Source organism: Urtica dioica, chromosome 11, assembly GCF_054948205.1.
Source record: "Urtica dioica subsp. dioica isolate 48M chromosome 11, U.dioica_male_clone48M_v1_H2, whole genome shotgun sequence".
NCBI classification, from domain to species: domain Eukaryota; kingdom Viridiplantae; phylum Streptophyta; class Magnoliopsida; order Rosales; family Urticaceae; genus Urtica; species Urtica dioica.
In genome coordinates this window covers 19,165,528-19,180,947 of record NC_142766.1, presented here as the reverse complement: position 1 = coordinate 19,180,947, position 15,420 = coordinate 19,165,528, and the positions used below count along the sequence as shown (strand labels likewise).

General features: G+C 34.8%; 2 protein-coding genes across 4 annotated transcripts; one reads left to right on the top strand and one right to left on the bottom strand.

Annotated features, from left to right (window-relative positions):
* Positions 1-2,318: 2,318 nt before the first annotated feature.
* LOC149382028 (protein SIEVE ELEMENT OCCLUSION A-like) lies at positions 2,319-6,334 on the bottom strand. Of its 3 annotated transcripts, none has more exons than XM_089629883.1 (8): positions 5,865-6,334; positions 5,690-5,785; positions 4,651-5,099; positions 4,488-4,582; positions 4,014-4,196; positions 3,792-3,940; positions 3,395-3,489; positions 2,319-2,574 (listed from the first exon to the last, which is right to left on the bottom strand). In XM_089629883.1, exons 1-7 carry the CDS (start codon positions 6,060-6,062, stop codon positions 3,433-3,435), a joined length of 1,227 nt encoding a protein of 408 aa, XP_089486009.1. In that variant the 5' UTR covers positions 6,063-6,334; the 3' UTR covers positions 2,319-2,574; positions 3,395-3,432. The 3 variants fall into 3 exon arrangements, with proteins under 3 accessions (XP_089486009.1, XP_089486010.1, XP_089486008.1); XM_089629884.1 differs by having other exon boundaries at positions 2,319-2,569; XM_089629882.1 differs by lacking the exon at positions 2,319-2,574 and having other exon boundaries at positions 3,280-3,489; positions 5,865-6,333.
* A 4,409-nt stretch (positions 6,335-10,743) lies between these two features.
* LOC149382027 (protein SIEVE ELEMENT OCCLUSION B-like) lies at positions 10,744-14,205 on the top strand. Its single transcript, XM_089630774.1, has 7 exons — positions 10,744-11,082; positions 11,284-11,379; positions 11,576-12,024; positions 12,101-12,195; positions 12,554-12,684; positions 12,787-13,245; positions 13,333-14,205. Exons 1-7 carry the CDS (start codon positions 10,837-10,839, stop codon positions 13,912-13,914), a joined length of 2,058 nt encoding a protein of 685 aa, XP_089486900.1. The 5' UTR covers positions 10,744-10,836; the 3' UTR covers positions 13,915-14,205.
* The last annotated feature ends 1,215 nt before the right edge of the window (positions 14,206-15,420 follow it).

Sequence of the window (15,420 nt, the reverse complement as noted above, 5' to 3'; positions counted from 1 at the left end):
TAAATTAAGTTATTAAAAATGTATCTTATATAAATTATAAAGATATATATATATATATATATATATATATATATATACATATGTATATACACAATTTATATAACTAGATATATGTATTGGGTATAAATACGTTAAGATTGAAATTTATGATAGTATTTTATATCATATTTGTGCAAAAACAAATCAGATATTGAATACTAAAAAATATAGTTGGCATAAATCATAATTAAAAATTGAAAAAAATACATACATACATACATACATACATATATATAACATATAATGTAACATTATTTCCATTCGGTTTTCCATCTACATGTCGATTTTCCATCGAAAACGACACTTGAAAACATAATTTTATTTGCTCTTTTTCACATTTTTTCCGTTCGGTTTTCCGTCGGCTTGTCGATTTTTCGTAAATCAGGAAACTCGAAACGGCATCGAAAACGGCATTTCGAACCTTGATTTCAGGTGCTCACTCAATTTGTTTTTTTTTCACCTTGGGTCTATTTTAAAAATATTTACATTTTTTACCCTGAAAATTTACAAATGAGCCCATTTGATTTTTTTTTCTTCAAATTAGCAACTTTGGTGAGCTTCTATTGATCCGTCCCTACTCGCACCTAAAGGCTCTCGGTTCCGAGAGAAAATCTCGTCAGAGAGGTCACACTTGACTCTACCATAACTTTGGTCTGCGAGCAAGTGTAGGACAAACCTTGGAATCTTTAGACAGACTTCGTTGACTTTCGATCAACATGATCAATTGATTGTTTACTGTCTATTAGCCTCGGAATTTTGGAAGGATTTCTATCGCAAATGGTAGTGTAGGAGACCTAAGCTCAAATCTGGAAAAATTTTGATCTATTTCGCTTCTCGGGTCAGAGCGAAAATCTCTCTGCTCAAGACTGAATTGCAGAACCTTAAGAAAGGATCTATGATTATGATGGCATACAATTTTGAAATTAGTTACATAAACTCCTTACAATTGATTTCATTTACTACAACTGGTTTGATATGTTATTCTAAAGTTATGTTTGTTTGCATATAAAAGTTTCAAAATATTGTGTTCAGGTTCTCCCACCAATTAACAGCAGGATAAAGGTGAGTGAGTTGTAATTTGTATTGTTAAATCTGTGTGCTTTTTTCTTAGTGTCGGGTTTTGTCCAATTCTTTACTGAAAGCTTTTGTTTGTAAGTGTCGTTACCAACAAATCTTCCATGCATTTTATTTTGAAACATCAGTTTTTTCGTACAGTTATTTTAAAATCACTTTTTATAAACAAAATTACGCCAACGCAGCTCTAGTTAGTCAACTAGATACTACTTGATAAACCATGTGTCAAGACTACTTGGTATGTTTTATTAGAGCTGTCGCAGAGACCATGGATCCATGAATCATGCTAGCAATAAATTTCCGAGAGTTCAACTAAACGAAACTCATAAAATAACCTCTCGATTTCACATAGTGTACATTTACCCATCTTGTAAAGTACATGATCCATTGTTATAATCATTTCATCAATCAACTCTATTACCATACCTTTTTGAAGATGGTATAAGTTAAAATTCTACGTATCCTCGCCTGTACTTTTTCTTCAATACCACTCAGTCTAGATCAAAGAAGTATTCCAATATTGTTTATAATATCGAACATGTGCGCTCTTTCATTTATCATCTAAAACAAGTCATTGAGGAGGTCATCGTTTCTGTTCTATGAGCAAAGCTATAGATTTTCATATTTTCCTTCTCGTCCATTCACACTAACGAATCTCTAACGTGCAAGTGTTCAATATATATACTCAATGAGATTAGTTTTAACAAAACAGTCAAAAGACTCGTGTATATATTATGAATGAATGATATCATCAAATGACAACTTATTTTTATAGAAATAGAAAGAGATGATGTTGAGCTCAGTGTCCATCGACGCAAAACATGTAAGCAAGGAATTTGACTGACGACTAACGTAGGAATTTGAAGATCACTACCCACTTCACACAGTTGCTTTGTATTTTAAGAGCACTACAGTTCACACGGTTGCCTTTATTTCCATCCATGATTAAAGCACACAACTATTAAGTTTTATAACATAATAATATGGTGTGGGAACATAATAAGTCGTTCTTATGACACGCAAATAATAAATTATTCTAAATGGTCTAAATTATATATAAAATTCATAGCTCCACGTTGTTAATTAGTTACTAAAATGAATATAAATAGTTATGATTCTTTTCGAAACTTAGTAATTAATTATATTATGATCTGAATTAGAATTAATAGCATTTTAATTAATTCATTTAGAGGATAAAATCCATTCCAACCACCAACATAAAGTATTTGTGCGAATGTACTCGACCAACACCCGAGAGATGGATTATATCGCTCATAATTCATAATCAACTACCAACGATAATATCATGCATTCAAAGTTATATTCTCTCTCTCTCTCTCTCTCTCTCTCTCTCTCTCTCTCTCTCTCTATTCTACCATATAATCTCATAAGTATCATACGGCCTCGTATTGAAGAAGGTTAAGCTCTTTCTTCGTTCTCTGTCGTCTCACAATGTCTGATCTGGAAGATAATGTCATACTGTTAATGGAATCAATAAATACTTAGTGTATCCATGTATCAGTAAAATTGAACGAAAAATGTGCACAAAATCAAACTTAGTGTTCAGTTTTCTTTCTCTATATAAATACTTTGTTCGAGGATTTGTGGATCATGATCCACAAGACAACGAGGGCAATATGCAAAGTACTTTAAAAGCAATCAATCGTAAATGATATTAATAGCATTAATAATTGTTTTAAACTAATTAAATATTATAATAAAAAAAATTTAATGGGGGGAGATATTTTTTTAATTTTTTTTGGGTATTATAAATTGAAATAATTAATTTTTATTTAGTTTTAAGATAATCAATAATTTTTGTATATTAATGAGAAATATTTTTTCTTTTACATTGTTATAAAATGATATAATTAACATGAATATATTTTAATTGGTCATTCCACTGGCTCATTTTGAAATTCTAGCTCAAATTTCATTTTATAAAAAAAAAAATAGCTCACCAGCCCGCAGTAAACTAAATTAACTCTTTAATTAATTTAATTTACTGCGGGCTGGTGGGTTAATGGTGCCTAATTGCCTCAATAATTAATGTTTAATTATTATTTTTTTAAATATATCAAATTTTTATTAAGTTTTGAGGTTGTCACGTGTTTTTTTCATCTAATTTAGCTGTCTATATATCTACGAAGCAATTAAAATGTAACATTATAAACTTTAACCGCTGAAAAATAAAATTAAGTATATAAGTTTGATTTCAAGAAAACATACGCTACATATATTTTTGTTACCAGTAATAACTCTTAAATTTAAAATACTATACATAGACACGCGGCGCTTCTTTTTGCTCGTCTCTGAAGCTTAAGAGATCGAACAATGTCGATGCCGATTGGTCTTTTTCACATGCTTGTTAAACACCTGATCCACAGAAAACCATCATTAAGTTCTCATATAATTTTTCAAAAAGAAGGAATTGATATCGACTTAGGAAATTATCAAACACACATGGAGACCAAAAAAAGCAAACAATGTCTCAAAAGAGAAAATCGATAATCTCCAACTTCGTATCAAGAAGACAAAATCTGAAACCCTAAATAAGAGAAATCCAACAAATTTCATTTCAAATTCTCAAAACCCATAACTCATAAATTTAAAGAGAAAAACTCAATAAAACAACACATTCAAGAAATTAAATTTCTTATCATCGTGACTATACTCACACAAACATTCTTCTGCTCCTTAGAGGACTTGACAGCCTGTTTCTGCTTCTCAAACTCGTCCATTTGCCTTTGCGCTGACGTTGCAGCGACAGAAGGCAAAACGGCTCCTAAAGAAGAGAAATCATCGCCTGGCAACGTCGAAGGCTTCTCTAAACCCATAAATATACAGAAAATTAGGTCATAATCACAATTAATCTCATACACCAAAATCAGATCACAAACCTTGCTCTACGATGGAGGTGGGAGAATGGCGGCTGAAGTTTGAAAGCAATTCGAGTGGGTAGACGGCGGAGCCAATGGGATAAGAGAGAGAGCGACGAGAGGCAGTAGGACGGTGGAATGACGGAGCAACTACATGTGGCGGGCACTCGTATCGAGTTCGTAGAGATTTGGGAGGTATAGATACTGAGAGATGGGTTAAGAGAGTCTTAAAAAAACCCTAAATGTAATACTTTACTCTTTTTGGCTATTCCTCCAAAAATGTCTAGCAAACAAAAATTAGAGGTGTGGGGGGCTTGATCCATGGATTTTCAAGTCCGTCGTACCAGCTATAATGTATGAGTTTAAGTAACTATAGTCTAACCTCCGTGATTTCACGTAACGAGAGTGTTTTAGCAACCGTCGTGCAAACTTCGTAGTATAAACCACAATTTCTAGTAGTGTAAACGGATATATAAGAAAATTTGTTGAACATACCAACTTGATTTTTGCAAAGAATGAGTTGTGTGTTGAGCGTATTGAGGATGTAATGGACTTTTTGAGCATAGGGTGCTAGATGGAAAGGCTTGTCCCTGAAATTTTCATGTCACTAATATTAATGTTGGTGAGAAAAAAAATATATTGATAGCGTGTGACTCACACTTCACTAGTGAGGATATTGATCTTAGCCGAGCAAGCGACGATGCTGCTTATAATCCAATAAACATCCACTGGAATGTGATGGAAGACCTCGGAAAGTGCTGGAACATCCTTGGGATCGTATATAGAGAGCTTGTCAAGCTCGAAGATTACCTCGACGGCTTCGAATGTAGCCATGACCAAGGCGTTGAGCTCGAGCATAGCCTTTTGCCGCTTTCGCAAGTCCAACGGGTTGAGGAGTACCGTTACGCGCCTCAAGACGGCCAAAGATTTGGTGAAATGGTCGGGGTGTTTTAGGGCTTGAGCAAGCAGCCAAAAATCTCCATAATCTAAGCAAAAAGCCGCGAGAGCCAAAACTGTTTTTGAGTCCCACGAGAACTCGGAGAGCTTCTTCAGAATTTCCATAGTGGAGATGTGAACATATTCATCGTCTGCCGGCTTGCACGAAAGCTTTCGTTCAATCGAATCGTGTATGTTTCAATAGATAAAAAAAATTGGGGATTAATTACATAAAAATCAAAAGAAAAGACTGATACAAAATGCAAATGAATATGGAGTCCAGTGGCGGATCTAGAACTTGGAAAGAGGGGGCGCCAAAATTCAGTTTAGGCTGAAAAAAAAAAAAAAATTATTTTTTTTAAGCCTGAATTTTTTTGTCCAGGGGGGCCCAGGCCACTTGACCCCACCACCTGGGTCCACCCCTGATGGAGTCCTAACTTTTATTATTCTTTATTAGGGTCCATTAGGAAAATAGTCAATTTAAACGTTTGACATAGCTAAATAACCAACATTTGTTAAATCTTAGATAAATAGCTACTTTCAGATGTAAATCTTAGATAAATAGTCATTTTCATATACCAAACATTTGGCTATTTATCTAAGATTTACGTCTGAAAATGACTATTTATCTAAAATTTACCAAACGTTTAAGTTATTTTCCTGATATTATTATTATAGTCTCGACTACATTAACTAATGATAACACGCTGGCTAATAATTTAGATTATTATATGAATTGAAAAAAAAAAATGCGTGCAAACCTCGCCACAAATGGACTGGAGTGTGCACATTGGCGAGACGAATCCGACTTTCGGGTGCTTATCATCGAGGGCGATTTCTGCGTGAGCATTAGTGCCCTAAAAAGCAATGCGTCGAAAAGTGTAAATGATTTGGTCCAAACGGTAAAGCAAGATGGAGTAAAATTAGGAAAAAGACCCCAAGGACGTTGATGACGATGTGGTGAGATCGCTTGATGATGCTTTCGACGATCACGAACATGGAATCTTCGTCAAACTCGTCGTCTACTTTGTGGACGTGAGTGGCGTAAACGAGGTCCATAATCTTCTTGTCGGAGCGTGTAAATATGTCCGCCGATCCAACATCCTTTGCCACGTTGAATGCCAGCCCAAACATGCTTCACTGTCTTGTGTTTTAGAAGAGAGAGAGAGAGAGAGAGAGTCAGTCGTGCGTGGTTCGATGTATTTTCCTTTCTATGGGATACGGGTTTCTTCTTCCTCGTAACCTTCAAGTAATTGTTATTTCGTCTTTGCTGACGTGGCGCATGCAGCTCAACAATTAATATTTGCTTTATTGGATATCATATATGACTGTAAATTTACGGAACTTTGGTGAGTGTTTCTATGCAAAAGAAACAGGTGGGGATAAAAATATTGAAATTGCTTTGTAATCTAACGCCAGGTCACACCCTGGTTGCTTTTTATATCCATTATCCATGTGTTAATTTATCACCGCCCTGATATTGCTTTTTTGTGGTCGATATGCAATTTAAATACACAGAGTTTAATCATTTTTGTTGCATTCATATTATTTCCGTTAACAAAAACAGAATAATTAATATTATCCATATGTTTATTAACGAATTGCTTTTGAGGTCCATATGCATTTTAATTTGCAGAAGATAAACGTGTTTTCTTTTTTTTACCTGTCTTGTTTGGAGTTTCCTCGTGATATTTACTTATATAAAAGCCAAGGAACATTGGTGAGGGCAAATGTTAGCATAAAAAAAAAACGTGGAATGAAAAAAACAACACAAGGTTGTTAAAAGTTAATAAGAGACACTGACTACCCACTTCCCATTTCGTCTAAATAAATTGTATATTTTGAATATATATATATATATATATATATGTATATATATATATGTATGACTGCGTCAACTGATGTAGGAATTGAGCACTATCCAGTTCACAGTTGATTTGTAACTGATACATCTGTTGATTTATACCATGTAAAACAAATTTCTTTGTAATAACTTGATTTTATCGTGACTAAAAGAAATGGTAAATTTTTTCTTTGTAATAATAGGATTTGTTAAAAGTACAAATCTATATGAGATCCGGTCTTATATTGAACCACGAACAATTCTAAATATAAAAAAAAATGCGGTTAACAATTACCACCGATCTTAAGAGGAATCGAAGATAAGATGCTCTGAGGACTCGAAATGCATTAAATAGTTTACGAATACTCACCGACAATTATTTAATGCTATACCTACCGGTGTTCGTAAATGATTTATTATGCTAAATGTTAGCCAGAAAAACGTGGATTAAGAAAAGCAAAAAACAAGACAAGATAGTTACAAGTTAATAAATAGTCACTAACTACCCAATTCGTGTAACTAAATTGTACATTTTGAATTAAATAAAATGTATATGACCTGACTGTGACAACCTGTATGAATAATAATTGAGCACTATCCAGTTCACACTTTGTGTAAAAAAAATGTATTAACTCCATTATGGATTTTAACGTGACAACTGCTGTAGGATTTAAGGCTCACAAATTTAAAAATTTGCTGCAATTTTAAACTCCATTATGCTTTACTTACATATGTGAGTGTGATAACTGATGTAGGAATTGAGCACTATCCAGTTCACACTTGCTTTGTAACTGATACATCTGTTGGGATTTATACCATATGTAAAACAAATTTCTTTGTAGTAACTTGATTTTATCGTGACTAAAAAAAATGGTAAATTTATTTCTTTGTAATAACAGGATTTGTTAAAAGTACAAATATATGTACGTATAATATCCCGAATATATGTACAAAAAACTAATATGTTTAAAGATGATTTAGTATATTATGGTTTTCAGTGATTAAAGTTTATTCGATATGATCTGTCTAGACAAATAGGTGTATAGAATATACATATATGTGATGTCTTCTCCGAGATAGTGGCAGTTTAGATTGGGTGTTCAAGTTTTGTGTATTGGATAGACTATATAAGATTTATAAGTTCCGTTATTGGCCTCTGGCTGCTTCTCAGTTGTTTCTCACGAGTTGATCATTATTAAGTCGATCTGAATTATGAGTGATAATGCTTCTATTGAGCCAAAATGTCAAGGAAAGTCTAATTTTAACATTCTTTAATTTGTTGTTACCTGTTATATTGGCTTATTTTTATGGAAAATTTTAGGCAAGATATCTCTCAACATATTTTGCAACTTCTTGAGATATCTTGGCGTCTGCAATAGGATCTCACGAAATATTACATGATCCGATATTTTGAGAAATATCGAGTTTTTTTCAAGATTGACTAGGTGTAAAATGTTTTCTACGTAAACGTTTCCCTTTGGAAACCCTAAAGCATCTAACGTATTTCAACTAATATAGAAGAGAAAATAAACGTGAATACTAAACTTAATAGTTCTGCTTCTGAAAGAAAAAGAAAAAATAATAATAGTGCTGCCGTTAAAAATATTACAGTAATATAAATAAGGGAAAATAACACATTTATACCCTGTGTTTTAGTGAAATGTCGAGTTTAACCCTCGGTTTTCAAAAATGTCGAGTTCATACCCTCTGTTTAACTAAAATGACGAAATTATACCATGAAATAGACAACACTGTCACGAATATTCTTTTTATTGACTTTTCATTGACGTTGATTATAATATGTATATATAAACACCAATTATCTTTATTCATTCGCGCCATATATGTAATTTATTTAAAAACTAAAAAATAAACAACAGTCTCTTAATCGTGAAGAACACAGAAAGATGCAAATGGGTAAACATCGATAGTTGATAGTCATCAAAATCGCATATTCGAACAGAGAATCCAGAATTTAGAGTTACAATTCGAACACGGAATGAAGTCATTTCTTATGAGGTATGAGTTTTATTATTTAATTTCAATTTAAGGTTATTTTTATTTCAAAATTGAGAATTTGGAAGTTAGGGCACTGATTTAGATTTGATTTTGTTTTTCTTATATAAGAGTAAATATCAATGAAAGGGAGATTTGTGACGCTGTTATTCATTTCAGGGTATAATTTCGTCATTTTAGTTAAACAGAGGGTATGAACTCGACATTTTTGAAAACCGAGGGTTAAACTCGACATTTCACTAAAACACATGGTATAAATGTGATATTTTCCCTATAAATAAATAGTTCTGTGCAATAATCGTGGATGGGATAAAAGGTAAGCGTGTGAACTACAAGTGCCAGTGCTCTTAAAATACAAAACAAATGTGTGAACTGGTGCTCTTCAAAATCCTATGTCAGTTATCAGTCATATATTTTTTTATTTTTTATTCAAAAATATGTTTATTATGCAAACTGGGTAGCCACGAGAGACTCTTATTAATTTGTAACTACTTTCTGTCGGACTTTAGTTTTTCATTCCACGTTTTTTTGGCTAACATCTAACCTAACCAATGTGCCGTGGCTTTTATATACGAGAATTAGTATCACGAGGAAACTCCAAACGAGATAGGTAGACAGGTTTATCTTCTGCATATTTAAGTTGCATAGCAACCTCAAAAGCAATCCGGGCTGTGATAAACATGTGGATAATAAATATATTAATATTTTAATCTGACTGTAGTTCAACAGTTTAAAGTTATATTATATATTCTGTAATTATTAACTGAGATAATATAATTGCAACGAAAATAATTAAATTTGGTGAACCGAAAAGCACATTGCGCTTTGTTATTGTTAGATGAAAATATATCAAATAGTACCTTTAATTAAAATTAGAGTATAATTATTTAAATATTAAGAAAATAGGCTATATTAATTCTTGGTAAACTATATAATCTTATTTATTCAAAGACTAAAATATTAATAGTATATGACGCTACTTGAATCCAATTAAGAATTTCCTAAAATCAGCATCGAAATTTATCTCATCTAATTAGGGCTGCCTACAACGCTAACCAAAATATAATCTATGAAAAATTCATTGGATTTACCTACGTTCCATTTTCGTCAAAAGTCAATGTTAGTTTGCATTTCAGATTTTATCACATACACCTATGTGACTAGACAGATCATAGCGAAAATATTTTAATTAGTCAAAACCCTAATACACTAAATAGCTTTGGGCATGCTAATTCCATTGCATATATGATCGTTCCAACAGTGACGGAGCCAGAAAAGCCCATCAGGGGGGCTAATTTGAAAAAAAAAATTCAGGGGGGGCTTGATTGTAAAAAATTTATAAAAATTGGACCAAAAGTATAAATTTTCAAGGGAAAAAAATGTAATTTTTTTTTAAATGGGCAAAAAGTGCAAAAAAAAATAAAATTTTAGGGGGGGCTTAAGCCCCCTCTGGGCCTTAACTGGCTCCGTCACTGGTTCCAGATATAATCTTTTGCAACTCATTCACTATGAAACTCAAATAGTTAGTTGGCTATTGTATAACTGGATTACGCTGTTTTTTTTTTGTTTTTTTGTTTGTTTTTTTTTTATTTAACGTTTTTCTTTTACCGTCACCAATGTGCCGTGGCTTGTATAAAATTTGACGAGAAAACTCCAAACAAGACAGGTTTGCTTTCTGCAAAGCTAAATTGCATATCGACCTCATGAAAAATATGTTAATTTGGTTATTGTTTAGCAGACTGAAAAGAAAGGTGCATGTGTGAACTGTATTGGTGTTAGATTTATAAAGCACATTTTATCCCCATGTGTTTCATTGCATATCTACCTATAATTTACAGTTGTGTAATATGTGAGAAAATAAAAATATTAATTGTTGAGCTGCATGAGACACGTCAGTAGATGCTTGAAGTTTATGAGGAAGAAGGAACCCTATAAATACCAAGGAAATATAGCTAGACTCACTCATCAAAAGCAAAATACATAGAAGAAACATATATATTAACCGTACAAGTGACTCTCTCTCTTTCTAAAAACACAAAATAGTGAAGCATGTTTGGGCTGGCAAACAACGTTGTGAGCGCCGTTGGATCGGTGGTGACCGGAGCAGCGCATGTTGTGGCAGCGCCGGTGGAGGCCGTGGTGGACATATTTACACATTCCGACAAGAAGATCATGGACCTCGTTTACGCCACTCACGTCCACAAAGTTGACGACGAGTTCGACGAAGATTCCATGTTCGCTATCGTCGAGAGCATCATCAAGCGATCTCACCACATCGTCACCAACGTCCTTCAGGTCTTTTTCCTAATTTTACTCCATCTTGCTATGTGAAAGTATCATATGAGGTTCCATCTCAAAACCAATTGGTAATGAGAAAAGTAACCCATAACTTTTATAAGCTCTTGTTAGTTCACATTCACTTTTAATGTGAGATTCCTAACATGCTATACCGTTTGAACCACATCATTTACCCTTTTTGATGCATTGCTTTTTTAGGGCACTAATGCTCACGCAGAAATCGTCCTCGAGGACAAGCACCCGAAAGTCGGATTCGTCTCGCCAATGTGCACACTCAAGTCCATTTGCAGCGAGGTTCGTACCCCTTTTTTCTCAATTCATATAATAAATTTATATTATTAGTAGCTAGCGTGTTTCATTAATTGATGTAGCCAAGACTATACATTAAAAAAAAAAATTATATATGTTAAGAGTTAGTACTCCATATACATGTTCTCTATCAGTCTTCTTTTTTTTTTTTTTTTATCTAATTAATTGACATATACATCAGCTTTCGTGCAAGCCGGCAGGCGATGAATATGTTCACAACTCCACTATGGAGATTCTGAAGAAACTGTCTGAGTTCTCGTGGGACTCGAAAGCAGTTTTGGCTCTCGCGGCTTTTTGCTTGGACTATGGAGATTTTTGGCTGCTCGCTCAAACCCTAAAACAACCCGACCAGTTCACCAAGTCTTTGGCGGCCCTTAGGCGCGTTACCATCCTCCTCAACCCAGTGGACTTGCAAAAGCGGCAAAAGGCTATGCTTGAGCTCAACGCATTGGTCATGGCCACATTTGAAGCCATCGAGCTAATATTCGAGCTCGACAGGCTCTCTAGCTACGACCCCAAGGATGTCCCAGCGCTGTCCGAGGTCTTCCATGACATTCCCATCGATGTTTATTGGATTATAAGCAGCATCGTCGCTTGCTCGGCTAAGATCAATATCCTCACCAGTGAAGTGTGAGTCATGTTATTAATATCTGTAATTTATTTTCTCAACAAGATTAATAATAGTGACATGAAAAATGTATTTCAGGGACAAGCCTTACAATCTATCACCCTATGCTCAGAAAGTCCAATACATCGTCAACAAGCTCAACTCTCAGCTCATTCTTTGCAAAAACCAAGTTGGTGAGTATTACCATTTTTCGGATACCCGCTTTTGTCTCTCAAATTTTTTCCCATATATAATTTCAAAACAAATCTGTAAATCTTATAAGTTTAATTAGTAAAATAAACATGGTTTTCTCCGCAATGCAATTAGTTGTAGTATCAGATTATAATATAAATCTCGGTTAACTTTTTTAATGTTTAATGAAAAAAATCTAAAATAAAATTGATTGATTTTATAAAGATATGGCAGTATAAGATGAGCTAACAAAAATTAGGGCTCACTTGCTATTTACGTTGTGTATTAACATTTATTTGCAAAAGTAAATTACAATTGAAGTTATTGAAGAGAATACATATTTTTTTTTCATGAATCCAGAGGAGGTTGAGCTCCACCGGAAACTAAGGAAACTTTTCCGGACTCCGACTGAGATCACCGAGATTCTCAAAGCCCTAGTTTTCCCAAAGCAAAAGGTTTATCCAATCTTCGACGGTGTTACACGCAAAACGGTAACTACACGACGTAGTCAATTTATATTCCAATAATAAAGGGATGATTAATTAGGGTTTCTAATCGTGATTTTGTGACTTGCAATCAACCTAATATGGCAGGTAAGTATCGAAGTGCTGAGGAAGAAGAATGTATTCTTGTTCTTCTCAAGCCTCGACATCACCGATGAGGATATAAATATTCTGCGGCCAGTGTTTGATGAAACAAAGAAGAACAAACAGTACACAATTCTGTGGATCCCTATCGTTGAAGTGTGGACTGAGGACCTAAAGGCCAAGTTCAACATTCTTTGCTCCAAGATGCCATGGTTGGTCGTACAATCATTCTCGCCCATTTTCGGTATCAAATACGTGGTTGACGAGTGGAACTACAAGGGCAAGCCCATCGTAGTGCACTTGAACCCTCAAGGGAAAGTCGAAATCCCCAATGTTATTCACCACCTTAAGGTCTGGGGAATCAAGGCTTTCCCGTTCACCAAGGCCATCGAGGATGTGATAACCAGAGAGATGAGCTGGGTCGATAATATCATCCGAGACATCGATCCAATAATCCCCTCTTGGGTATATATATATACGTCAATGAATGAGTCGATTTTTTAACAAGTTATTTCTATTGAATTAAAACTGAGCTATTGAATGATATGACAGATCAAGGAGGAGAAGTACATCTTCTTTTACGGAGGCAAAGACAAGGATTGGATTCAAAGCTTCGAGAGCAAAGTGGCTTCTCTCGCCAGCGACTCGGTGATCAAGGAAGCGAAGATCTCATTCGAGCTTTACCACGTCGGAAAAACCGGGAAAGGAAAACAGGCCGACATAGTGAGCAAATTCTGGACCGGAATCGAGAGCGTGTTCGCGACCAAAGTCCACAATGTGAGAGACGCGAAGAGCGGAGTGGGAGAGATCCAGAAGCTTCTCGGGTACAAGAACGAGAGCGGGTGGGTTTTGCTCACAAAAGGGTCGACCGTGATCTTCGCTAGTCACGGCTTCGCGGCCCTCAAGGTGGTCGAGGAGGTCGAGAAGTGGAGGGTCTCGGTGAAGGAAGACGGGTTCGAGGTCTCCGTTTTGGAATCTCTCAACAAAATCACCAAGACTGTCCACTTTTGCTCTCGCCTCGAAGTCCCGATCGCCACCGGGAAGCTTCCCAACGTCTTGGGGTGCCCGGAGTGCCCTCGTGTCATGGAGACTTTCATCACTTACAAGTGTTGTCACGTCGATGCTCATCACTGATCAACTCAACATCGTTCTCGTTCTCTTTCTGTTGTTATGGTTAATAAATAAGTTGGCATTTTGGTCATGAGCCACAATGTCAAGGAAAGTTGTGTGTGTGTTTTAATTTTAATTTTCTCTTGCTATGGAAATAAGTTGGCATTTGATGAGCCACAATTTCCGGAAAAAAAAAAAAAAAAGAAGTCGTATGTGAATTACTTTTAGTGTGAAAAATATGTAAGAATAATGGCATTCCATTCCCCATGGGTGCCACTTGTTTGTATGCTATATAATAAGGTCTTGTTTCTTCAACCTTTTTTATCCTAAAATAATATCACTCCTTTCAATCCTAATAATCTCACTCCAAAATTAATACTTCGCTCTGAGTTCGTTACCTTTCCTCCTGATTCCAACTCTAGTTTTGAAACCAGAGGTAACAAAAAAACCAAAAACTCTCAGTATTTATTAGCTTATATAGCCATTCGCCATTTTTGTAAAAATTCATGCAGTTCTATTTCTCTGTCTTTTTTGTTTTCATTTTGAGTCGTTGTTGTTTGTTAGGAATCCCACATCGAAAATGAATGGGAACTAACAAGAGCTTATAAAGGTCATGGATTACTCCTCTCATCACCAATTGGTTTTGAGATGGAACCCCATGATACTTTCACATGGTATCAGAGCCCATTAAGCCCAAACGGGTATCCGATCCAATCGTTGGGATTCGGTCCAAGATGAGTGAACGCAAAGAGCCGCCATCTTGAGGGGGCGTGTTAGGAATCCCACATCGAAAATGAATGGGAACTAACAAGAGCTTATAAAGGTCGTGGGTTACTCCTCTCATCACCAATTGGTTTTGAGATGGAACCCCATGATACTTTCACATTGTTGCATTAAAATAAACTACATAAGAGGACATGGTCGTTTGTTGTTTACAATTATATTTTAGAACCTTGATCTATTTTGTTATAGATTTTATAACAACAAGCACTATCTACTTAAATGCACTGAAACGATTCTCAACGATGGTACGTATGTTTTTTTTTTTAAGAGCGAGATGCTTACCCCAAATTTGAAGGAGAAAATATTCATCCCCTCAATTTTTTTAAATATCATTTATCTCTTATCAATTTAATATAAATGACGCATACCTCTCTGCATGAGCGACGCCCAAATAAGATCAACCGCTAAATCCGACGTGACGCTTACGTGGAGCCTCGCTCGGTCATAAGCGACGCCCATACTTTGAGCGTCACTAATAACATACGCGTCGCTCAAAAAGCGACGCCCAAAATATAACGCATCGCTTTTTTAGCGACTCTAAAAATATATTTTGTAGTAATGGTTTAAGCTTTGTCACTTAAGTATATTTTGTTTTTATCAATATATTCATGTGATGAGTCTTTTCATAAAAATAAAACTAAAAGTTTACTAACAGCTAAACATTTCTTTCTTATAATTTATAGATTTTGTCAATGAAGTTAATATTTTTAGCATTAAGTTAAGAAAACTTTCTTGTATTTTATATAA

Coding starts and splice junctions, on each gene's coding strand:
- LOC149382028 (XM_089629883.1), bottom strand. CDS start 6,062: ATGTTTGGGCTGGCATTCAACGTGGCAAAGGATGTTGGATCGGCGGAC. Junction 4,583..4,650: donor AATATCCTCACTAGTGAAGT/GTGAGTCACACG, acceptor TGAAAATTTCAG/GGACAAGCCTTTCCATCTAG. Junction 3,490..3,791: donor AGGAGCAGAAGAATGTTTGT/GTGAGTATAGTC, acceptor TCTGTGGATCAG/GTGTTTAACAAGCATGTGAA.
- LOC149382027 (XM_089630774.1), top strand. CDS start 10,837: ATGTTTGGGCTGGCAAACAACGTTGTGAGCGCCGTTGGATCGGTGGTG. Junction 12,196..12,553: donor TCTTTGCAAAAACCAAGTTG/GTGAGTATTACC, acceptor TCATGAATCCAG/AGGAGGTTGAGCTCCACCGG. Junction 13,246..13,332: donor ATCCAATAATCCCCTCTTGG/GTATATATATAT, acceptor ATGATATGACAG/ATCAAGGAGGAGAAGTACAT.